General features: G+C 36.4%; 1 protein-coding gene across 2 annotated transcripts; it reads right to left on the minus strand.

Moving 5' to 3' along the window:
* Positions 1-1,426: 1,426 nt before the first annotated feature.
* TYW5 (tRNA-yW synthesizing protein 5) lies at positions 1,427-20,700 on the minus strand. Of its 2 annotated transcripts, XM_059393140.1 has the most exons (8): positions 20,529-20,671; positions 15,493-15,647; positions 11,136-11,205; positions 8,390-8,434; positions 7,145-7,282; positions 5,344-5,431; positions 4,843-4,959; positions 1,427-1,971 (listed from the first exon to the last, which is right to left on the minus strand). In XM_059393140.1, exons 1-8 carry the CDS (start codon positions 20,604-20,606, stop codon positions 1,715-1,717), a joined length of 948 nt encoding a protein of 315 aa, XP_059249123.1. In that variant the 5' UTR covers positions 20,607-20,671; the 3' UTR covers positions 1,427-1,714. The 2 variants fall into 2 exon arrangements, with proteins under 2 accessions (XP_059249123.1, XP_059249124.1); XM_059393141.1 differs by lacking the exon at positions 15,493-15,647 and having other exon boundaries at positions 20,529-20,700.
* Between the last annotated feature and the right edge of the window lie 9 nt (positions 20,701-20,709).

Consider the following 20,709-nt stretch of genomic DNA (forward strand, 5'->3'; position numbering starts at 1 on the left):
TTTTTCCTTTCTTATTTATTATATTGTTTTTAATACTTGAAATTAATCCAACTCCAAACATAGGATATGAATGGATGAATTATTTTAACAAATTATTTTCTTCATAATTAAAATGCACCAACTTGATGCACTGATTACTTTAGATGAGCACATTTGCATTCAGTAAATATTTCTAGTCTTTCTTCAATGACATTGTAATAGAATTACTAGGTGCAAAACAAAGAATGGCACAGAAACACATACAATGGCTCATTGTCTTCAATAATGACATAATGACAACATTACTGGGATCTCTCCTGTATTTCTTCTTAAAAAAATAATTTTTCTAAAAAAGGGATAGGTGGAAAAGCATCTAGTGGGGAAAACGAACTGGGTTGAAGTTTAGCTATAGGTATAAATTAAAATTAAGACAGATTTGAATATTTCTGACATTGAAAAACTGAAAAAAGAGGCAGGCCTGACATTGAGTGCCAAGAAAAACCAGGATCAGATTAAACATGTTTTGGAAGAATCACAAAACTAATAATCCAAATCACTATCATCTGATCCAATCGTTCTAATCCTGATTATACATCAAAACCTATGAGGTTTACCAAATACAGATACTCTACCAAACCCCAAACATACTAAATCAAAATCTACAGAGTTGGGGCCTAGACATCTGTGTTTTAAAAAGCTCAAAAGGGGGTGCCTGGGTGGCTCAGTCAGTTATACAGACGTCTGCTTCAGTTCAGGTCATGATTCCAGGGTCCTGGGATGGAGACACATGCCAGGCTCTCTGCTCAGCAGGGAGCCTGCTTCTCCCTCTCCCTGCTGTTCCCCCTGCTTGTACTTTCTCTCTCTCCATCAAATAAAATCTTTAAAAAAATAAAAAATTTAAAAGACAAACGTAGTAGGTAATGGTTGCTCACCTTTTTCCCTAACTGAATCCTGATTTAAAAAATTTAAAAAATTATCCATGCTGTCCCCATATATATATATATATATATATATATATATATATATATACACACACACACACCCCATGTGCCTCAGAGGAAGAGCATTCTAAGCTCCTAGAGAGCCAGCTGAACTAAGGGTTATTCCATACCCTTTCCCAGTGACTGGCTGAGGGATGGAGATGTCTAAGCTACTTTAAATCTTTAAATGAGACCCAAGGATTTGGTGGCAAATCCTGGGAAAGCTTTTGCATATTAAAAGAAGGCCCTTGGAATCCAGCCTGACTCCTCCACTGCATGTAAATGAAGATGCACGTGGCTCAAACTGCTACCGGCGATCATCCCGTGACCACAAGGGTAGCCAGCCTTAGGATGATGCCAGTGCTGCAGTTGAAAATGGGAGGAAAAAAAACTAGGGGCTCTTGGTGATACCTCTGAATCACTGGATCAAAAATACTAAAGCCCCATTCTATTAGCAGACATCTGTATAATGATTCAATACATTTTATTAAGTCATTTTCAGTTGAATTTTCAGTTATTTGCATCTGAAAGCTCGAGTGGTCCCACCAAGGATAGCAGGCTTTGAACCATAACAATCTGTATTAAAAAGAAACCATATAAACACCAATTCATATTTAATCTACAAATCTCAGGCTTTTCCTTCCTATTTTAACAAGGAATGAATCTTCTAAAAAACAATTTATATGGTGATATTTTTCCAGTATTTGAGCTGAACTGTATTTAAAAGTTTATATTCATTGCATCCACTTCATTATTTACTCAAAGTTTCGGCTATAGGCTTTTTCTTGAATGTGTAAGACCATTCGCCGTGCATAGAAGTCCCTGTATTCCTCTGGTAATTCAGCCAGTGTTTTTAAAGCTCTGTCCAAAATTTGTGCAGCTCTTGATGCTGCTGTAGGATCTTTGTTTCCATAGGTATCTGTTTTGTCATAGCATTCAGATGGAAGGTGCTTCCAAAAGATATTCACTCCCACTCCAAACTCTTCAGAAATCACGTTATGGAACCATAAAGCTGGAGAAAGTTTAAAGAAAAAAAAAAGTTAAAAATAAAACCTAGAGTAAAAAAAAAAAAAAAAACCAAAATGTCAGCGAAATATCACAAATTGCATATAGCCAATGCAAAATTCTTGTAACTAGATCCCTTCGTTAGCACACTCCCAGCTTTTAACAGAATCATTTTAACTTTTATGAATTGCCAACCAATTTAAAGTGTCAATAACACAACCCTACTTTTAAAACCTTTGGAAACAGCAATTTTTCCTTTTAACTGAAAGACATAATAAAGTTATATTTGTTTTGGAGTTCTGTAATTTGTGGCTATGTTTTGTGTTACTTGTTTACACTTCCTGAGTCATACAACCACATTAAAAATGTTTACTTTTTGTACACAGAACATTTCAATTATTTGAGGAGTATCTTTGACCTTTTCTGTCTCAGCACAATACTTTTGTTCTCAGATGTCCCATTCAAGCTGCACTGGTTTTCTAACTTGCTTAATTTTGCACTCATTGTAGCCTCCTTAGTTTTATACTTCTATTTGGAATGCAATTATAAATATCATATTTCTTTCAGCTCCTGTATAGTAAGTATATAAAACTAAAGCAAATATTTTGGTGGTGGAGAAGATGAATAAACTACCATATGATATAGCTAACTAATATTTCACTTCCTCTAGAACGTTTATTTCTTTGTTTTCAATGGAGTCTAAATGTTTTCAGACAATAGGTGCTATAGGAATATGAAAGCAACATCACAATATAACCAAGACGAAATACTAGGAATGTAAATGGGGCTCCTAGGTGGCTCAGTCAGTTAAGCATCTGGTCTGCCTTCTGCTCAAGTCATAATCTCAGGGTCCTGGGATGAAGCCCTAACTGGGACTCCCTGCTCAGTGGGGAGTCTGCTTCTCCCTCTCCCTCTGCCCTCAAGCCTCAGTACTCTCTCTCAAATAAATAAATAAAATCTTAAAAAAAAAATACTAGTCACGTCAAAAACTGTTTAATCTTATGAATGGGAAAAAGTAAGATTTACAAGATGCTAAATTTTAGAAACAAACTCATTCTAAGAGTGCTCTAGGAAAAACAAAAGCTTAAAATATTTTGATTTGCAAAACTAGTTTCAAACATGGATTTAATCTTAACTATTCTTTCTTTCAGAATCTTTTTCCTCATTCAATATAACATGAAAAAAGCTAACCATTCTGTTAAATTTAAATGCAAAGATGGGGGTTTTGCTTTTATTTCAAAATATATGCAAATGTTAAGTATTTCTGGCTTTTTTTTTAAGTTTTATACAGAATAAGAGAAACTGCATAGCTCTTAACCATTCTCTGAAGATATGAAACCAAAAAATTTAAGCAATACTAATGGATTTAAAGACTAGTGTGTTGACTGTTTACAAAAAACATCAGAATAAGAAACTACTGTATCAAATTTTTATAGACAATCAATTATGTTAAAGACACTGTAACAGGCCCCTTGGAGAATACAAAGATTGCTAAAATATAGTTCCTTATCCTCAAGCAATTTATAATATAGCCCCAAATGGGATCATCATATTTTTATTAATACTTTTTTTTTCTTAATTCTGTCACTGAAAAAGAGGTGTATTTTTTTCCCTAAATTTTATTTATTTATTTGAAAGAGAGAGCACAAACAAGGGGGAGAGGCAGAGGGGAGGAGAGGCAGACTCCCCGCTGAGCTAGAAGCCAGGCAGGGGGCTCGATCCCAGGACTCTTAAGATCATGACCTGAGCTGAAGGCAGACGCTTATACCATCTGAGCCACCCAAGTGAGGTATTAATGATTAAAACTATATTAACTTAAATATGAGAAATGTGACTATACAAACAGAATTTGTTAACACATTCCTTTAATCTTAATTATGGTTTTTATAATCTTAAGGTAATCACTTTATAATCTTAAGGTAATTATAGATGTTCACTACATCACTAATTACTAAAAACGAATACCTAGTTATTATACAAAGAAATTAAGTGATACTAATTCAGACCCTAGAAAATAATGCACACATAAGACATCATAAGTGTTGGGATTATAACAATTTAGATATTTAATAAAATCTCTAATCTGTTTTGGCTTTGAAATACACTTACCATTTCTTGGCAAATACTTAAGTGACTTAGTTCTAAAACATGCAATTTTTTTTTTTTTTTAAAGATTTACTTATTTATTTTAGAGAGACAGAGAGAGGGGAGGGGAAAGTCTTAAGCAGACTCTGTGCTGAGTGCAGAGCCCAATGTGAGGCTTTAATCTCACAACCCTGAGATCAGGACCTGAGCCAAACTAGAATTGGACGCTTAGCCCACTGTACAACCCAGGCATCCCAATATGCAAATATTTTAGAAATGATTAAAAAGAACAACAAGGTATAATCTTTTCCCAGTTATAAAATACCTTGTTTGATGTCACTTAACAACATAATTTAAGAGTACAATGTTATATTATAGATTGCTTTTGAAAAGCAAGATTGTTAATTTTATAAGAATTTGCTTAAACAGGGCACCTGGGTGGCTCAGTGGGTTAAGCCTCTGCCTTCGGCTCAGTTCATGATCTCAGGTCCTGGGATCGAGCCCAGCATCGGGCTCTCTGTTCAGTGGGGAGCCCACTTTCCCCAGCACCCCCCTGCCTCTCTGCCTGCTTGTGAACTCTGTCAAATAAATAAATAAAATCTTAAAAAAAAAAAAAAGAATTGAATTTGCTCAAGTATACTTTAAACACACATACACAGCTGTATATAAAAATCAACTTGTATAGGATAGAATACATGTAACATACACTTCTGTACTCAAAAAAATCATGTAATGGATGAGTGACAGAACACAGATTTTATAAAAAGGAAATGAATGAGGTCTAGAATCTTACCAGGAATGAATAATACATCTCCAGCTTTCAGGGAACATTCATACCTTCTAGCCTTGGAAAACAGTGGATATTTAGTTAAGTCTGGGTTATCTATATCCAGCACTTCTGATTTAGTACCTTAAAGTTCCAAAAGAGATTAATACAGAGTAAGCAAAGTTAGCATTTCTTAAAAGGTAACCACAAATATAGACTTGAAAATGTATTCTTTTCTGTACAATTATTTATTGTATCCACAATGTAAGAACGGTTACTATTCTCCTGAAACCTAAGATGATTTTCAATGATCCATCCTTTATGACTATTGACATTCATGTACTATAATTAAGAAAACCTGAAAATTTCATTGTTCATATAGCCTATCATTACATATGTACACATGGAGGACACAAATACTTCATTTAGAAAGAAGCCCTTAGATGTTTTTCTATGAAAATAAAGGTTTCCCAAAAAGTGTAACTGAACAGACTAGACTTTAGAAATACAAACTTAAAAGAAAAGTACCTGATAAATATAAATACTGGGCATCTCGAGGACTGAAGAGCACAACACGCTTTTTTCCTGTCACTTGTATTAAGAAGTTATCCATGACCTGAAGGATAATAAGAACTTACGGAGAAGCAATATCTAAAATTTAAATAAACAAAACCAATGGTATATTCCAAACAGTTAAATATAAATCCTAAAGACTTGACTCACATTATCTAAAACAGTTACACTAATATTCTAACAATGCAAACATTTGTACTGTAAATACAGCTGTACCTTTATTAAAGATGTTTCCTGCAGCACTGCCTTAAAATGGAAAAGCCTGGCAAGCCATGAGGAAATCTGAGCACTATTTGCCCCTGCGCCACCACTCTGACAGGGAGGCTCTCCTTGGTTAGTTCATACTTATCTGTCAAGGAATGCTATATAGCCAATATCACGCAACAGACTGAAAGCACCTGGGGAATAACTACCTTTTCCCAAGGTAGTTAGACCTTGAGAAAACAACACAAGGTAACTGCTGTAACCAACCACTAATTAAGTTAAAACTCTTTAAGTATATATGGGCAACCATAATTTATTTGCAGGCATCTTCATTTCTAAATTATTTCTACAGGATTATTTTCTTGATGTACTTATTAATGGAGTAATCTTAACTATTTCTGCACTTTGTAGAAAATGTTAAAAGGCAGAGATATGTAATTCTCAGCCAAGGAATTAAAATACATACTAAGCAAGATATATTCATAATTATTTACATATCATTTCTACCTAAGCATTTTTTCATTACTAACCCTTTTCTTATGTAAACCTTAACTACATAACAAGCATTCCTTTGACTTATTTTTAATGTATGAAAAGCTGTATAGAATTCTATTATAAATCTAGATAAAAGTGATACTAGTTAAAATTTAAATCACACAATACAATTAAAAATTTATTTAAGTTACCACATCATTTTTTATCTATACCATTTATGTAAAACCTTTAAAAAATAAGCTAAGAATTTATGTTTATCTCATTTAATTAGTTATGATGTTAAAATCCTCCCAAGGGGTCCTCTGCTGAATTATAACATAAAACTTAATATAGCTTGATTTAGAGTTTTTTAAAAAAATTATCTTTAGAAACCTATTAGGTATTGCTTTAGCTTCCTATATTTCTCTACCCAATACCAAACCATACACAATATTATACTTTTAATGTGTTTAAAATATTTATATGCATATATTTAAGCAAGTAAAATTATAATACCACAGAGTAAATGATCAGGGGCAATATTCTATACATCTTCCTGCTCAACAGATACAGTGTACATTTCACATTCTCAAGGGATGTATAATCTAAGGCCATCAGAAATCCCCAAATTCTTATACCTGGAAATGGCTCTCCACAAACTTCTGCTTTCTCTTGAATAATAGTTCCATCTAGTTAAGTATATCATTTCCACATCCTCATTGTCACAACCTTACTGCTTTTTCCACTTGTACAACTTTCCCCCTCATCTGATGGCCATTTTTCAGATACTCAAAATCTGCTTCATAAAACTTAACAGACACACACACGCACAAAATATAACAAATCAAGAACACTATCACAGATCAATGCAAGTGTGAGACACTAACTAGGCTACGACATTAAATAATTTATTCCCATATCACCAACTTGCAGAGCCCCCGTTTTCAAATCTCATGTTTCAGCAAATTATGTCTCCAAGATCTTTAGGGTAATCTACAGAAAGTTGAAACTGTAAATGCTATGTCTCTAAAGACTAAATATCTACTGTAGCTTCAGATTTCTCATTTATGTAGCATACATCATAGTGGGTCCAAAGTTGTAATCCTGGTGAGCTAATTCGAAAAACACTGGAGAAGAACTGCTCCTCCTTGAAAAATTTTGGAAACTTAATATCTCCTTCCAGCAAAGGAAACTGCTTTCTGATATCTGCAACATCCTGCATTGAGAGAAACATGGTAAGAATTTTAACAATAATTGCAATTTTAATGTTAATAATAGATGCAGTATTTATGTAATGCTTGTTTTATCTCAGACTGCCATCAGATCCCATGGTATTAAGGAGGAATGGGGTAAAACTCTGTTCACTGCTGTAAAATACTAGTAAGGGACCACAGTCAACACATGAGCTTTCAAATGAAGGAATAACAGACTATGTAGCAGACTGCAGACTCAACGCCATCAGGACGGGTAAGCTTAACATGCTTCATTAATCGGTTCTTCCTATTTAGACAACAATCATACACTTGCCATCTACTCCAATAACAAGGATTTAAAACTTAGCAGTCAACAATCTGAATGTTATCAAGTATGTTAAACCTGTGGGTTTTACCAAGGGAAGAGGCTAAAAGAAGTTAAAGAACTAAATGGAGACAGAAAAAGGAAAGAACAGAATCTTACTTAATCATTTTAGGGACCATGCCCTAACACTGCACCATATTAATTTGACTCTGAATACATGTCAAAGCTTGTATTAGTAAATTAATTATTCAGTAATTTAATAATTAGTTTAGATTATATTTTATTCACTGAACGGCTATCTGTAAAATATAGTAGAAAGAATTTTTTAATTGTATTGAGACTAGAGGAGATGACTTTAAACACTAAAATACTATGGTCCTACTTAAAAACTAATCAACTTTTAATAATTTTACTTCTTTTCTTCTTTTAAAGATTCATTTACTTATTTTAGAGAGAGAGCCAGCACACACGCATACAAGCAGGGGAGGGGCAGAGGAAGGGCAGAGAGAGTGAAAATCTCAAGCAGACTCACTGCAGAGTGCAGAGCCTGACTCAGGGCTTGATCCCAGGACCCTGAGATCATACCCTGAGTCAAAATCAAAGAGTTGGCCACTCAGCTGACTGAGCTACTCAGACACCTGCTAATAATTTTACTTCTTATTCATGGGCAGAAATCATTGAGAAAAGAATGGGAAAAAGAAGAAACAGGTCATATGTCAGGCAATAAGTATAAAAACCACAGTGCCAGTTTAAATATACACATCCATTAGGTTTTAAGCCTTTGTTTTACATTCAGAATTCTTACCTTTCTAGGGTCTTCCCCAAGCGACCGTAGGTAATACTTCTCATCCTTAAACACCCGAAAGAAAAGTAACATAAGTATTCATGTCAAAATAACAGAAAGTAAAGACAGAAGGAAATGAGTTTTAAAATCTAACCCAGTTGTTTCTGAAACAGTTCCGTCTTCTTACCCTTTCTACTAATGCTCTCTGGTGGCCATATGAAGAAATGCCTTCATAGGCTACATGTAATAATGACTGGATCCCTAAAATATTACATAAATATGAAAGGCAACACACACCTACTATATCTAAAACACAAGCTTCATTTGTACTTTAAATTATTTAGACTCTTAACAGCAAGTCTTAAAAGAATTCTCATTTGTAAAACATACATGATCTCAAGGTATTGTTGAGGTCAATAACAAACTTGTTAATATAAGGCAAATGTAGAATAGACGATAAATAAGATGATTATACTTTCAGTAATACATTTTTTTAAAAGTCTGGAACACTGCATTTTACCAAGTTAAGCCCACCACAGACATATAAAATCTCAAGCCAAATCCTTTACAGTCTGCTCATGTATGAATTAGAAATATGTCATTTCAAAAAAAAAAAAGTCATTTCAGAGTAGTACATTTATGTTGATACTTGAAAAAACTGCCCATTGACCTTCACTGAGTAGCTCTAAGAGGGAACTGTTAGAATTGTAAAGCACTACTGTTGTTTGCATTTCCTCGAAGAAACAGGAGAACTGCGCTGCTGGGTCAAGCACAAGGGCAATCCAACTCAAGAATTCTGCCTCTTTTATACCTTCACTGACCACTGTAACACAACATTCAAAAATCCGTGTTATTTACCTTAACAACATATTATAAATCTATGACCAAAAATTTAACTCTATTCTCAGATCCAGTGCTTTTCTATTTTTAAGCAGTACCAGATAATTTCTATAAATTCATTGGCTAAATAGGTTTCAAAGTATGTTCTTCAAAATTCTAAAAGTTTTCTACCAGTTCTAACGTTTCAGGATTGGGGGAAAAAATCACAAAAAAACCAGAAAAGACTCATGAGGTGCACTGCTCAGAACCCCTCCAAGAAAGAATTCATCACTAGCTGCAAAGAGGGTGATTATCTTCTGGCCACGCTATTAATTCTTCCAGGTCCACCTCAGTCTTTCAAGAGCTTTTCAAGGTGCTTCTTGGGGCAGCCCCAACCGATGACTGAGCAAGACGTGAAAGGCTTAGACACCGCCACCCACACGAGACTCCTCTACCAGGCAGCCTTTGCTTAGGAGTTCCAGCGTGAGCTGGCAGTCCATCAGATAGAGATCTGTCACCGTCTGACGGCCTCCCCCTACCCAATCCCCCCTTCCTTTCAGAGGTATTATTCTCCAACAAACCTACCAGCACTCCTAATTCCATCCTAACACCTGCTTCCTGGAAGACTGAACTGACCGTCTGTGTTCATCTTATTGACATACTTCCACCATTTAAGATGTAAATATACACATATAGTCAGCTGCCCTTTGGAACTTTCCTGTCCAAGGGTAATGTAACGAGCAGCACAGATTTAAAGAGCCATGAGATGTCACGTGAAGTAAAAGAAACAAGAGACAAGATAAAGGATTTATGTCTAAAGATTATGGAAAGTATATAAAAGAATATACACTGTTCAGGTATCTGATTAACTGATTCCAGTAACTCTGTGAGTCAAATAGAAACTCACAGAGTTACTGGAATCCGTTTCAGGAGACAATCTAATCATAGCGCAGAATCACACCTTCGTGGTCATCTAGTGTAACCACGACCTGCTGAGACGACTGTGAGAGGGTGGTACCTGTCACTACCCAACTGGCCACCAGCCCAGCGGGCTCAAGTGCAAACAGCTTTATTCAAAGCTTGAAGAGCAGTTCATTTTTATTTCGAGGTAACAGTGAGTTTTTAAAATGTATATATATATAGGCCTCAATGTTTTATCTCAAGCTATTTAAACTGAATTATTTAAAACTGAATTATTTAAAACTGGATTATAATGTAAATAAACAGAATTTTTCTGCATTTAATCCTGAACAAATATTATAGCAAATACAACAGAAGTCACATTGATACTAACAATAATAAAATATAAAAGTAGTCTAATGGTCAGTAAGATATGAAAATAAAGTTCTCCTCTGGCATTTGAACTTTGCACATCAGACCAAAGCATTTTTTTCCTTTTTTTTTTTTTTTTTTTTTTTATGGCGAGAGTGCACAAGCAACGGGAGAAACAGGCAGAGGTAGAGGAAAAAGCAGGCTCCTTGCTGAATAGGGAGTTCAATGCAAGTCTCAATCCCAGGACCCCAGGATCGTGACCTGAGCCGAAGGCAGCCGCTTAACTGACTGCGCAACCCAGGCGCCCCAGAACAAAGCATATTCAAAGAAAGTATGATTAATCGCTAACATTTAGGGAGTAGCTCCTACATGTCAGGCATTGTGCTAAGTACTCTACAGATTTTATTTAGTTAACTGTCACAGAAACCTTATTAAATAGGTACTTTAACTGTTCCCATTTTATAGGTGAGTATACTGAGGCACAGAAAAATAATTTGGCCAAGGTTTGAGATCTAATAAATAGCAAGCCTAGATCTACTGGCATACAAAACCAAACCTTAAAAATAGCTCTCAGAGAAGGCTACAGCTCTTTTATATCTAATATTCTTGTATAAGAAAATCCACCTAATATATACATATTAATGTTTTCTAAAGAAAATAGGTTCAAATCAGTTACCTCTGAAATAAAGAATTCTTCATGCTTTTCTTCAGCTGCCCTCTGAACCAACTTATCAAAAGGTAAAGTTCTGAAATAAAGACAAAGAAGCCTTGGACTCAATAAATCAACTAATAAATACCCTTATCACTATACATACAGGCTTGTTGCAGTTGTATATGCTTTGCTGTTTTATAACAGCTGTAATTTTATCATAATCTATTATGTGGAATTCTAAATTTTCAAATTCATTTAGGTCCTTTTTATTTGACCTACATTGTCTGAAATTTCAATTTTATCATAACCTATTATGTGGAATTCTAAATTTTCAAAATTCATTTAGGTCCTTTCTATTTGACCTAGATTGTCTAAAATTACAATTTCAAAAATTAAGAACTTTTAAATCTATGCCACAGATGAATCCTTCTTAGGTCAATACTCTCCTATTCCAAGTTACTGTTAGAAAAATATTTCTGTGGTATCCGGTTACCTCTGGATATACACAAACTTTCAAATGTGCTACTTCAAGTGTCGTGGCAAAACAAGTCTTGGGACTGTGGAATGGGACAAACTACCAAGTGCCCCTTTGGAAGAGACCCCAGGCAAATGGTCCAGAGAAATCAAGTCCTCACTCACTTATCTTCCCGCCTTTTGGCACGACTGGTGGAAACAGAAGCTCACAGCACTGCTCTCACTCTCCTTCACCATCTGTCATTTGAAGTCTTAGGAACACCTCAAGGAGAAGTCAGGGAAGTGACCAAGTTTTATTCTTCTTCATTATTTCTGTTCAAATGGCTACCTCTTTCCCTTGTGGCAAACAGGGCTGAACATCACATAAGCAGTTCGTTTCCTTTTATGTCACTCTTGAGCCTGGAGGGCTACCGTTTTTCTGGTTCCCATCCTGTCCCTTTACCATCCCAGAAGCAAAAGTACTGACCCTGACATGAAGTTGGTAACAGTAACATCAAGACAATGACCTCCTAAAAAGCATCTGGGTCAAAAGCCTCTCCCCCTAATGCTCACTGCACTCCGGCCTCCAAACCTCCGATTAAGAGTAGAAGTCTTTTCTCTTTTTTTCTGTTAGTCTTTTCACTCTTACCACCAAATATCTTTCCACTAGAACTCTGTACTGAGGAAGTGGGGAGAAAGTGTTAGCAAAAACCCTTTCTCCTCTGTAAGATGACCTTGGGCTTACCTTTTCCTAGCAATGCTTTTGTAGAAACCTGCTGGGTTAAGATAAATGTAGTGTCACCTGTGATATCAGTTAACATTGTTTGTTGTAAAAAATGACCCCTGATTGATGAACTATGTCTAGACTGAAAGGTCGATGTGTGGATTATAAATATTTGTTAAGAAGGGAAAGATACGGCTTCCCTGTGTGGTGTAACTCTTATCATTGAGTTTCTCCCTTGGAGGAACCTAGAAGCTAAATTTCATGGGCCATTTCATGTCATTGGTTTCTATGGACTAGGTGGCTTAATTTAGCCAAGGTGTTTCTATACCTATCTTTATAGTCATGTTCCCTTGTAATTAAGCTGTCACTTGGTGAACCAAAAAAATGGCTCCTGGACTGGTGTGAGAACTCCCACTGATACTACACTGCTAGAATGGGGACTCCTGTGTAAAGCTAAGAGAATCTGATGCCAGATTATGGACTAGTGGGTCCTGTGGGCATGAATGTCAATGTGAACTTGAGGACACTGCTGATTATGTGTAAGAGTGAGCACTGCAGGAGAGAAGAAAGGAGTCTGCCACCTAAAGACCAATTTGCTGCTACAGTTTCTAGTTAATTATATCAACAAATTTATTTGGCACCCTCCTGTGCAATGTTTTCCACTTCTTACCTCATCACAAACCCTTCATTCCTACGAAAGCAACTCTGGAGAGTCTGGGGAAATACGGAAGCCTCTCGGGTCCCGAGCTATCCCTTATTTGGTGCAGTTGCCTCGGCTTATCTTTGTACTAGATGCTACTTGAAAACTCTGAAGTGTTTCAAGACCTTTCTAAGAACAGGGCAGACAGAGTAACTCAACCCAGAGGAGCAGAACTTGGGTGCTCTCAGCAGTTTTTTCCCTTGGGTAATGGCGGTTGTCAGAGCTGTAGAAGCAAAGCTAAGAGAAGAGGAAATGAGGTAGGAATTAGGAATTCCTTAGACTCAAGGATTTAATCTATCCCATGCATGTTTCAAAAAGAAGGACATTTGCCATTTAAGTTCCATCTGTCTGGACTGGTAAACAGACCAGTAAGGGAGGTAGTATCAAAGAGGGGTTAGGATCATGGGTTCTGTGGAGTCAGGCTAATTTGCGTACAAATTTGGTTCCATTATTTTAAGCTGTATGGTCTTGGGTAAGTTACTTAATGTTTTTAAGCCTCCATTTTCTCGATTGTATAATTACTGAAAACAAAACAAACAAACAAAAAACTACCTCACAGACTTTCTAAATTAAATGACTAATATATGATGTAGGATGCATGGCACAGTACTTGATATACAGTAAGCGCTCAGTAAAGGACAGGTGGTGGGGTTAATAACAATGGTAATGTACCCTTCAGCAGGACAAAAGTAGTTACCAACATTAAGAAAAAAAAAATCTCGCACTGTCCTGTTTCTCATCTGCAAAGGCTGCTTTGCAAAATCAAGATCAGGATTAATAAAAGTATAATAAATAATAAGAGCAGGATGATGAAAGGGATTAGATGATGTGACAGGCAGAAGCAATTAAAGCTATAAGAGTCAAACTGATTTATTTCTTTAGATCTATGACCATAAGAATACCAACAGTATTCCTACCGCACAATACTCTCACGCATAGTACCCTGATTCTGAGAGCCACCAAGAAGAAAGAAGTAAAAGCTAAGACCTGGAAATGTACTGCTCTTCAAATATTTAAGTAAGCAGAAATGCAACCTGGCACTGAAGTGGTAACAATGATTCATGTGTGTAGGATGTCTTCCTTCTAGACTCTCTGACCTAGATGCCTCCCTTCTTTGCTACTCCCTCGTAATTGCCAACAATGACTAAATTTATTTTCTTCTTGCACTAAGAAAATAATCTTGCAACTCTTCAGTAGCTCCAGTGAAAGGCTTGAAGAAAGCTGGGATAGGAACTATTACATAATATATGTGATACAAAAACAAGTTTTGAAAGGTTTATGGAACATGACAAAACAGCAAAGCAATTCAAGATGAAGTTTCAATACCCATTTGTTACGGCTTTGGACTCTCTGGAAAATAAACATCATTAACTGCTGGCTTAAAAATGTTCACCATTCCAGCACTTTCTTCCACCTTTTTGATTTAATAAAAAATGAAAAGTTCTTACACTCAGAAAAACTTAGGCAATTAAATTCAATTCACGGCCTATTAAAAACCAAAACTATAATGGTGAATATTCAAAGGATCAAAAACTAAGAAATACTTTGGCAAGCTGCTATATGAGCCTGGAAAACTCTAATGAGAAAGGAATGGCTCTGGACATTAGAAGCTCTGTTTAACTCATCTCTAAACTCTGGAACGAACAGTGAGAACCACCTTTCTTTAAAAATCACTCTTTGTGAACTACATGGTTTTTCAATAGACTGAATTTGCTGGAAACTGCACATGCTCAGAATATAATTTGTTTTTTAGCATTTTTATTGAAACATGGGAATAAATAACGTATTTATAAGATTACAACATTTAAAACTTTCAAGTTTGGACAGTCAGCAGTGTTCAACTATCTTTTTTACTTTTAAGCCATCCCAAAGCATAAAATGACAACCACAAGGGAAATCAAAAGTATTAAAGGTTATTTTGTCAAAAGAGAAAATTTAGTGTGATTTTTTTTTTTTTCAAAGCTTTGAAGTTGATGAAAAACTATATCAAACATAGCAACTACCTATCCTTTATTTCTGAAGAGGGCAGAAAAAGAAAACATGGCTTATGTATCTGTCACAATTATGAATTAGAAAATCTTCTAAATATAAGAGCATTAAAAATCAGAATAGGTTATGAGGGAAAACTTTAGAGTTCATTACTCTATAACAATTACTAATGAGGTCGGATCTCTTAATGAAGCATGAGTGAGGATAGCACACCCAATGTTAGAGGCACTCTAACTCCAGTTATAGAAATCTGGTTCCTTCCATAACTCCAGAAGCTCTAAGCCATATACCCTATTTGAAAAACATGGTCTTTGAAAATGTCTTTCTATAACTGTGTGAACTCAGAATTCGTGTCTTTTAAAAGCTGTTCTTTAAAATTACAAAGCTATTCTGTGACGATATCCAAGTAGCCAAAAGGGGAAATGCCATATAGTCTATGTAAAATAACACAGAAATATCTGCAAGGTTCAAAATAAGTTACTTGTAGTCCCAGAGTAAACCTCAGAAGAAAATACCTATACACAAAGTTCTTACTAATGAAGTCCATCTGGGCAACCGCAGTGACATGAATCTTTACTTCTTTTCTCCCTCCAACCTGGCTCAGGTAATCCACTGTCCATTTGCTTGTACATGCCCCCAAGTCAATTCCTTCCAACACCAGGGGTTTTCTCTATAAGTGGGGAACAGCATACAACAAAAAATTAGGGAAAATGAACAATATATCGGAAATTATATTTATATTATTATTTATATTATATTATATATTAATTATATTATTTGGCCATAGGACAAAAACAATTAAGAAATTATTCTTGATCCTAAGATGCTCAAACTCACACCTTTTGACAATGCATGCCATAGAGCAGGAGAACAGCAATGTAATATACTTGGAATGAAACTTTAACATTAGGAAAACAAACTAAATGAAACAGCAGTACCAACAGTAGCTGAGAACCAGAAATCTGAACATTATTTAAAGCATTTTCAGGGTAGCTGTGTGTCTCAGTGGGTTGAACATCCGACTAGTGGTTTCAGCTCAGGTCATGATCTCATGGATCATGGGACTGAGGCCAACGTCTGGGCTCAAGTGCTCAAGGGGGAGTCTGCTCAAGATTCTCTTTCTCCCTCTGCTCTCCCCAGCCTCACACTGTCTCTCTCAAATCAGTCAACCTTAAAAAGAAAAAAAGGCATTTTCACAAGTGTTATTTATGATAAAATATGAATGATGATTAAAATTTGTATTTTATAGTCAAATACTGTTCGTAATTTTTTATTTTGATACTATTTCAAAGCTGTGGAAAGTTGCAAGAACAAAGAACCCCCATATACCCTTTACTCTGGTTCACCAACTGTTAATTTAACATTTGCCCCATTTACTTTATAATTTGCTCTCACTCTCACTATGTGTGCATAGAGAGGAACATAGTACTAAAAATAATTAAATTTTTTCTTAACTACTTCTAAGTTGCAGATATACTCCTTTATCTCTAAAAACTTAAGTATATTTCCTGAAAAAAAAAAACAAAAGACATTTTCTTATATAGCCAGAGTAATTGTCAAAATTACATTTAGCACTGATGTAATACTACAACTTCACAGTCCATATCCAAATTTTCCTAACTATCCTAATATTATCCCTTATAGTGTGTGTTCCCCCCTATTTCTGAGATACCACATTGCATTTAGTTGCCATGTCTCTTAATCTGAACAGTTCCTCAGCTTTTTTCTTCCATGATCTTGATGTTTTTGAAAAATATAGACCAGTTATTTTGTAGGATGTCCTTCAATTTCGGTTTATCTGATGTTTTTTCATGATTGGATTCAGGTTATGCATTTTTATTTTTATTTATTTATTTACTTTCCCCAAAGATTTTATTTATTTATTCGACAGAGAGAGAGACAGCGAGAGAGAAAATACAAGCAGGGGGAGTGGGAGAGAGAGAAGGAGGCTTCCTGCCAAGCAGGGAGCGTGATGCAGGGCTCGATCCCAGGGTCCTGGGATCATGACCTGAGCTGAAGGCAGATGCTTAACCACTGAGCCACCCAGATGCCTCTGGGTGATGCATTTTTAGAAGGAATGTACCAAAGAAGCAATGTTGTATCCATCTCAGTGTAACACATCAGGTAGCACAAGATATTTTGCCCTATTATTTATGATGTTAATTTTGATCAACTGGTAATTTGTTCCTGAATTAAATATTGTTATGATGAAGGCAAAAATTATGATTTTTAAAAACTCCATCATCTTCTACATTAATTGGCTAATGTCAAAATGAACTAATTTATCTCCACCTATTAATTTTATTCACTTGGTTATAATCTACTGATATTAATTTTGATGCTCGAATTATCTTATGTTTGGCCAGGAGGATCCAAATCAAGCTGGCTCTTGTGACTTTTTACCTTAACACTTCCTTATTTTATAGCAAAAAAACACCACAATCCAGAATCCTTTTATACTCTCACTCCCAGCCCTACAGTCATTTCTTCAAGCAGCTCTGGTTTCTTTTAAAGGGAATGCTACTTAGAAACCATGATCTGCATGTCAGAGGTGTTCATTGCTATTAAGGTCATTACTACCAGGCCTTCTCAGTGGACAGAGCTAGGAAATATGTGCAAGAATGTATACTCATTCCCCCTTTTCCCAAATATGCGTGTGTATGCATGAGCACGGCCCCTCACCCCACCTATGTATTTATATGTATCGTATAGCTACCGTATCTACTTATCTCTCTCCAAGCATACATATATACTATAAACACACACACACACACAATGGATATATGTATGAATGAACCATAATACCTCTAATACGGATACCTCAATTCCGATCTTATATCACAAGACTCATCTTAATTTTTATTTATATATTTGTAGCTCCTTTCTCTTAACAATGAGAAATCTCATTCCTATCAATGATTCATCTTTAATTAATTAAATTGCATAAATTCACAGTAAGTACTTTTATAATTGCTAAGTCATACCACTATAAAAAGTAAGTCTATTAACTAGAGCTCAGTGTTTGTTTAATATGTAAAAGTGACTTGGGTTACTTATCTTCCTCCGAGTTTTGGGTTTTTAATCATCCTTACCCTTGCTAATTTTATTATTACTATTACTTTAGAAGGTAAAACATTAATGGGATCCCAAAAGTTGAAACTATACCAAAGGGTCACCACAGCCACATTCTTCCACCCCATATTCACTCATCCTCTGTAGTTAACCAGTCTCATTTCTGGCTTATCATTCCTGTTTTTTTGTTTTTTGTTTTTTTTCAAAGGGACCAAAAACATACATAGTGTATTGTTTCCCCTTGTTTCACAAAAAGGTGGCATGTTACATATTTTCTTTTGCAATTTTATTTTTTAATTTAAAAACATATCCTGAAAATCACTGCTATCAGTACAGCTAATCTCCCTCATTCTTTTTTACTGCTTTGTATACCATGTGTAAATGAGTAATTTAATCAATCACTCTCCTACGCATAGTTTTTATTTTAGGTTATTTGCAATAATCATCACAGTAAACTCCTAAAAGGATGGCTGGATCATAAACATATATACAATTTCATTAGATATACCAAATTCCCCTCCACAAGGGTTGTACCACTTGGCATAAAGTGTGAGAGTGCCAGTTCCTTCACAGCCTCACCAAGAGTAGTATTACTAAAAATCAGCCTTTTGATTTTTTTTGCCAGTGATGGATAAGAAAAGGCACATCAGTGTGGCCTGAAGTTCTCTTATTAGGAAAGTTGAACATCTTTTCATGTTTATAGGCCATTTGATTTTTTTTTTTTTTTTTTTTTGTGGTCAACTGCTCACATTTTATCAGATTTTTGGCCTTTCACACCCCACCCTGTATTTTTTAGAAGTTCTTAAGTACACGGGCTTTTATGGCCCTTTTATGAAACATGTTGTCAATATTTTTTCCCAGCTTGTATTTTATGTATTCAAATGTTAATCTTTTACTACATCTGAATTTTCATAGTTAGAAAGCCCTTTCACAGGCCCACAATATAGAAGAATTTACCCGTGTTTTCTTTTAGTACTGTTTAGTTTCATTTTTTTATATTTATATCTCTGATCCATTTAGAGATTACTCTTGCATGTGGTGTCAGATATAAATCTAATTTTATCATTTTTTCAATGACAATCCAGTTGCCCCAGTATCATTCATTTAAAAATTCCTCTGCTCCAGTGATTCTGAACATCTCACGTTCATCACATACTTCAATCTCCATATAAATGGAACTTTATTTCTGGATATATGTAGATCTCCAGACTTTTATTTCTCTGATCTACTCATGCGCGTACTATCACACTGTTAATTATTAAAACGTGCTGGGCGCCTGGGTGGCTCAGTGGGTTAAGCCGCTGCCTTCGGCTCAGGTCATGATCTCAGAGTCCTGGGATCGAGTCCCGCATCGGGCTCTCTGCTCAGCGGAGAGCCTGCTTCTCTCTCTCTCTCTCTGCCTGCCTCTCCATCTACTTGTGATTTCTCTCTGTCAAATAAATAAGTAAAATCTTTAAAAAAAAAATTATTAAAACGTGTTAAAAATATGAAGACTATGTCCTCTTGCAGATTTTCTTTAGTGTTTCCAAGTAGAAAGATCTTGTTTTACCATTTCATTCATTTCTAAGTTTACTACATTGTGACAAGAGTGCTGTCTGCAATTTTCCAGTTTGTGAAACTTCCTGATGCAACAACACACCATCCAGCATTAGACCCACAAATAAATGAAGGCTTAGATCCTCTCTGTAGGTTGCCAACTCCTAAAAGAAAAAACGTCATCCCTGCTTCCTTAATACTGAGAACTGTACTCTTACTTGTAAATCAAGTAAAACGGCGGGGAGAGAGGAGAGTTCAACCGTAAGCGTACCAACTGGATCCTTGTGGATTATTTTTTCTTTAAATACTTGCTGGGCTATTTAGTCTCAGTTTCTCTCGTATGGGTTCCCTTACAAAGCAGTGCAAGTAGAAAGACTTCTCGTTAATATTTTCCTCTTGAGTTTTCTCTAAAAGAACAAAGGTTCGAACTGCACACACGAGAGCTTCCAGCGCCGGAACTAGAACCCAGGTTAGTGAGAATCCGAGACCGGCGGAAGCTTCCTGAGGGATTCCCACGGCTCCCCCTTGGGCTCAGGGCAGTGAAAAATTGCTCTTCTGAATCCAACAACTCGAAGGGACTAACAGGCGGGGCGGTGAAACCTCCCCTAAACTTCAGGAAACCCGAAACGAGATGGGGTGGGGGTGGGGAGCACCCTTCGTTGCCACGGTAACGGAAAGAGCGTCCCAGAGTCCCAGAGAGGCCACTCTTGGCAGTGAGCAAGCCGCTTCTCGCACTCGGCTCTCCGCTGTCACCCGGCTCCCCACAAACGCGGAGCTGTTCCCTCTGGAGAACTCCGCAGATGAGCCATTCCTCACCCCCATGCGTCCTCTCCCCTCGCCACAGAGCCAACCAACCTTCCTCAGCCGCCCGCTGCCTCCTCCCCATACCCTGGGTCTCAAGAAACCAATCTGGAGCCGCCCAGGTGGTAGAGAAGGGGCTCACCTGTGGGTAGAGGTGCTGCACGAACTGTTCCTGCGAAACGCCCTCAAGCCGAGGCACCGGGACACTCTGCCAGGCCATGGTGGCTCACGCCAGTCCTCTTCCAAGTCCAGGAAGCCCGGGCCTGATGCGTCGCTCAGAATACCGTCCGCCCGGAAACACGAGCCGGGGAGAAAAGGCCCGC

The sequence above is a fragment of the Mustela nigripes genome, chromosome 3 (assembly GCF_022355385.1).
Source record: "Mustela nigripes isolate SB6536 chromosome 3, MUSNIG.SB6536, whole genome shotgun sequence".
In the NCBI taxonomy this organism is placed as follows: Eukaryota; Metazoa; Chordata; class Mammalia; order Carnivora; family Mustelidae; genus Mustela; species Mustela nigripes.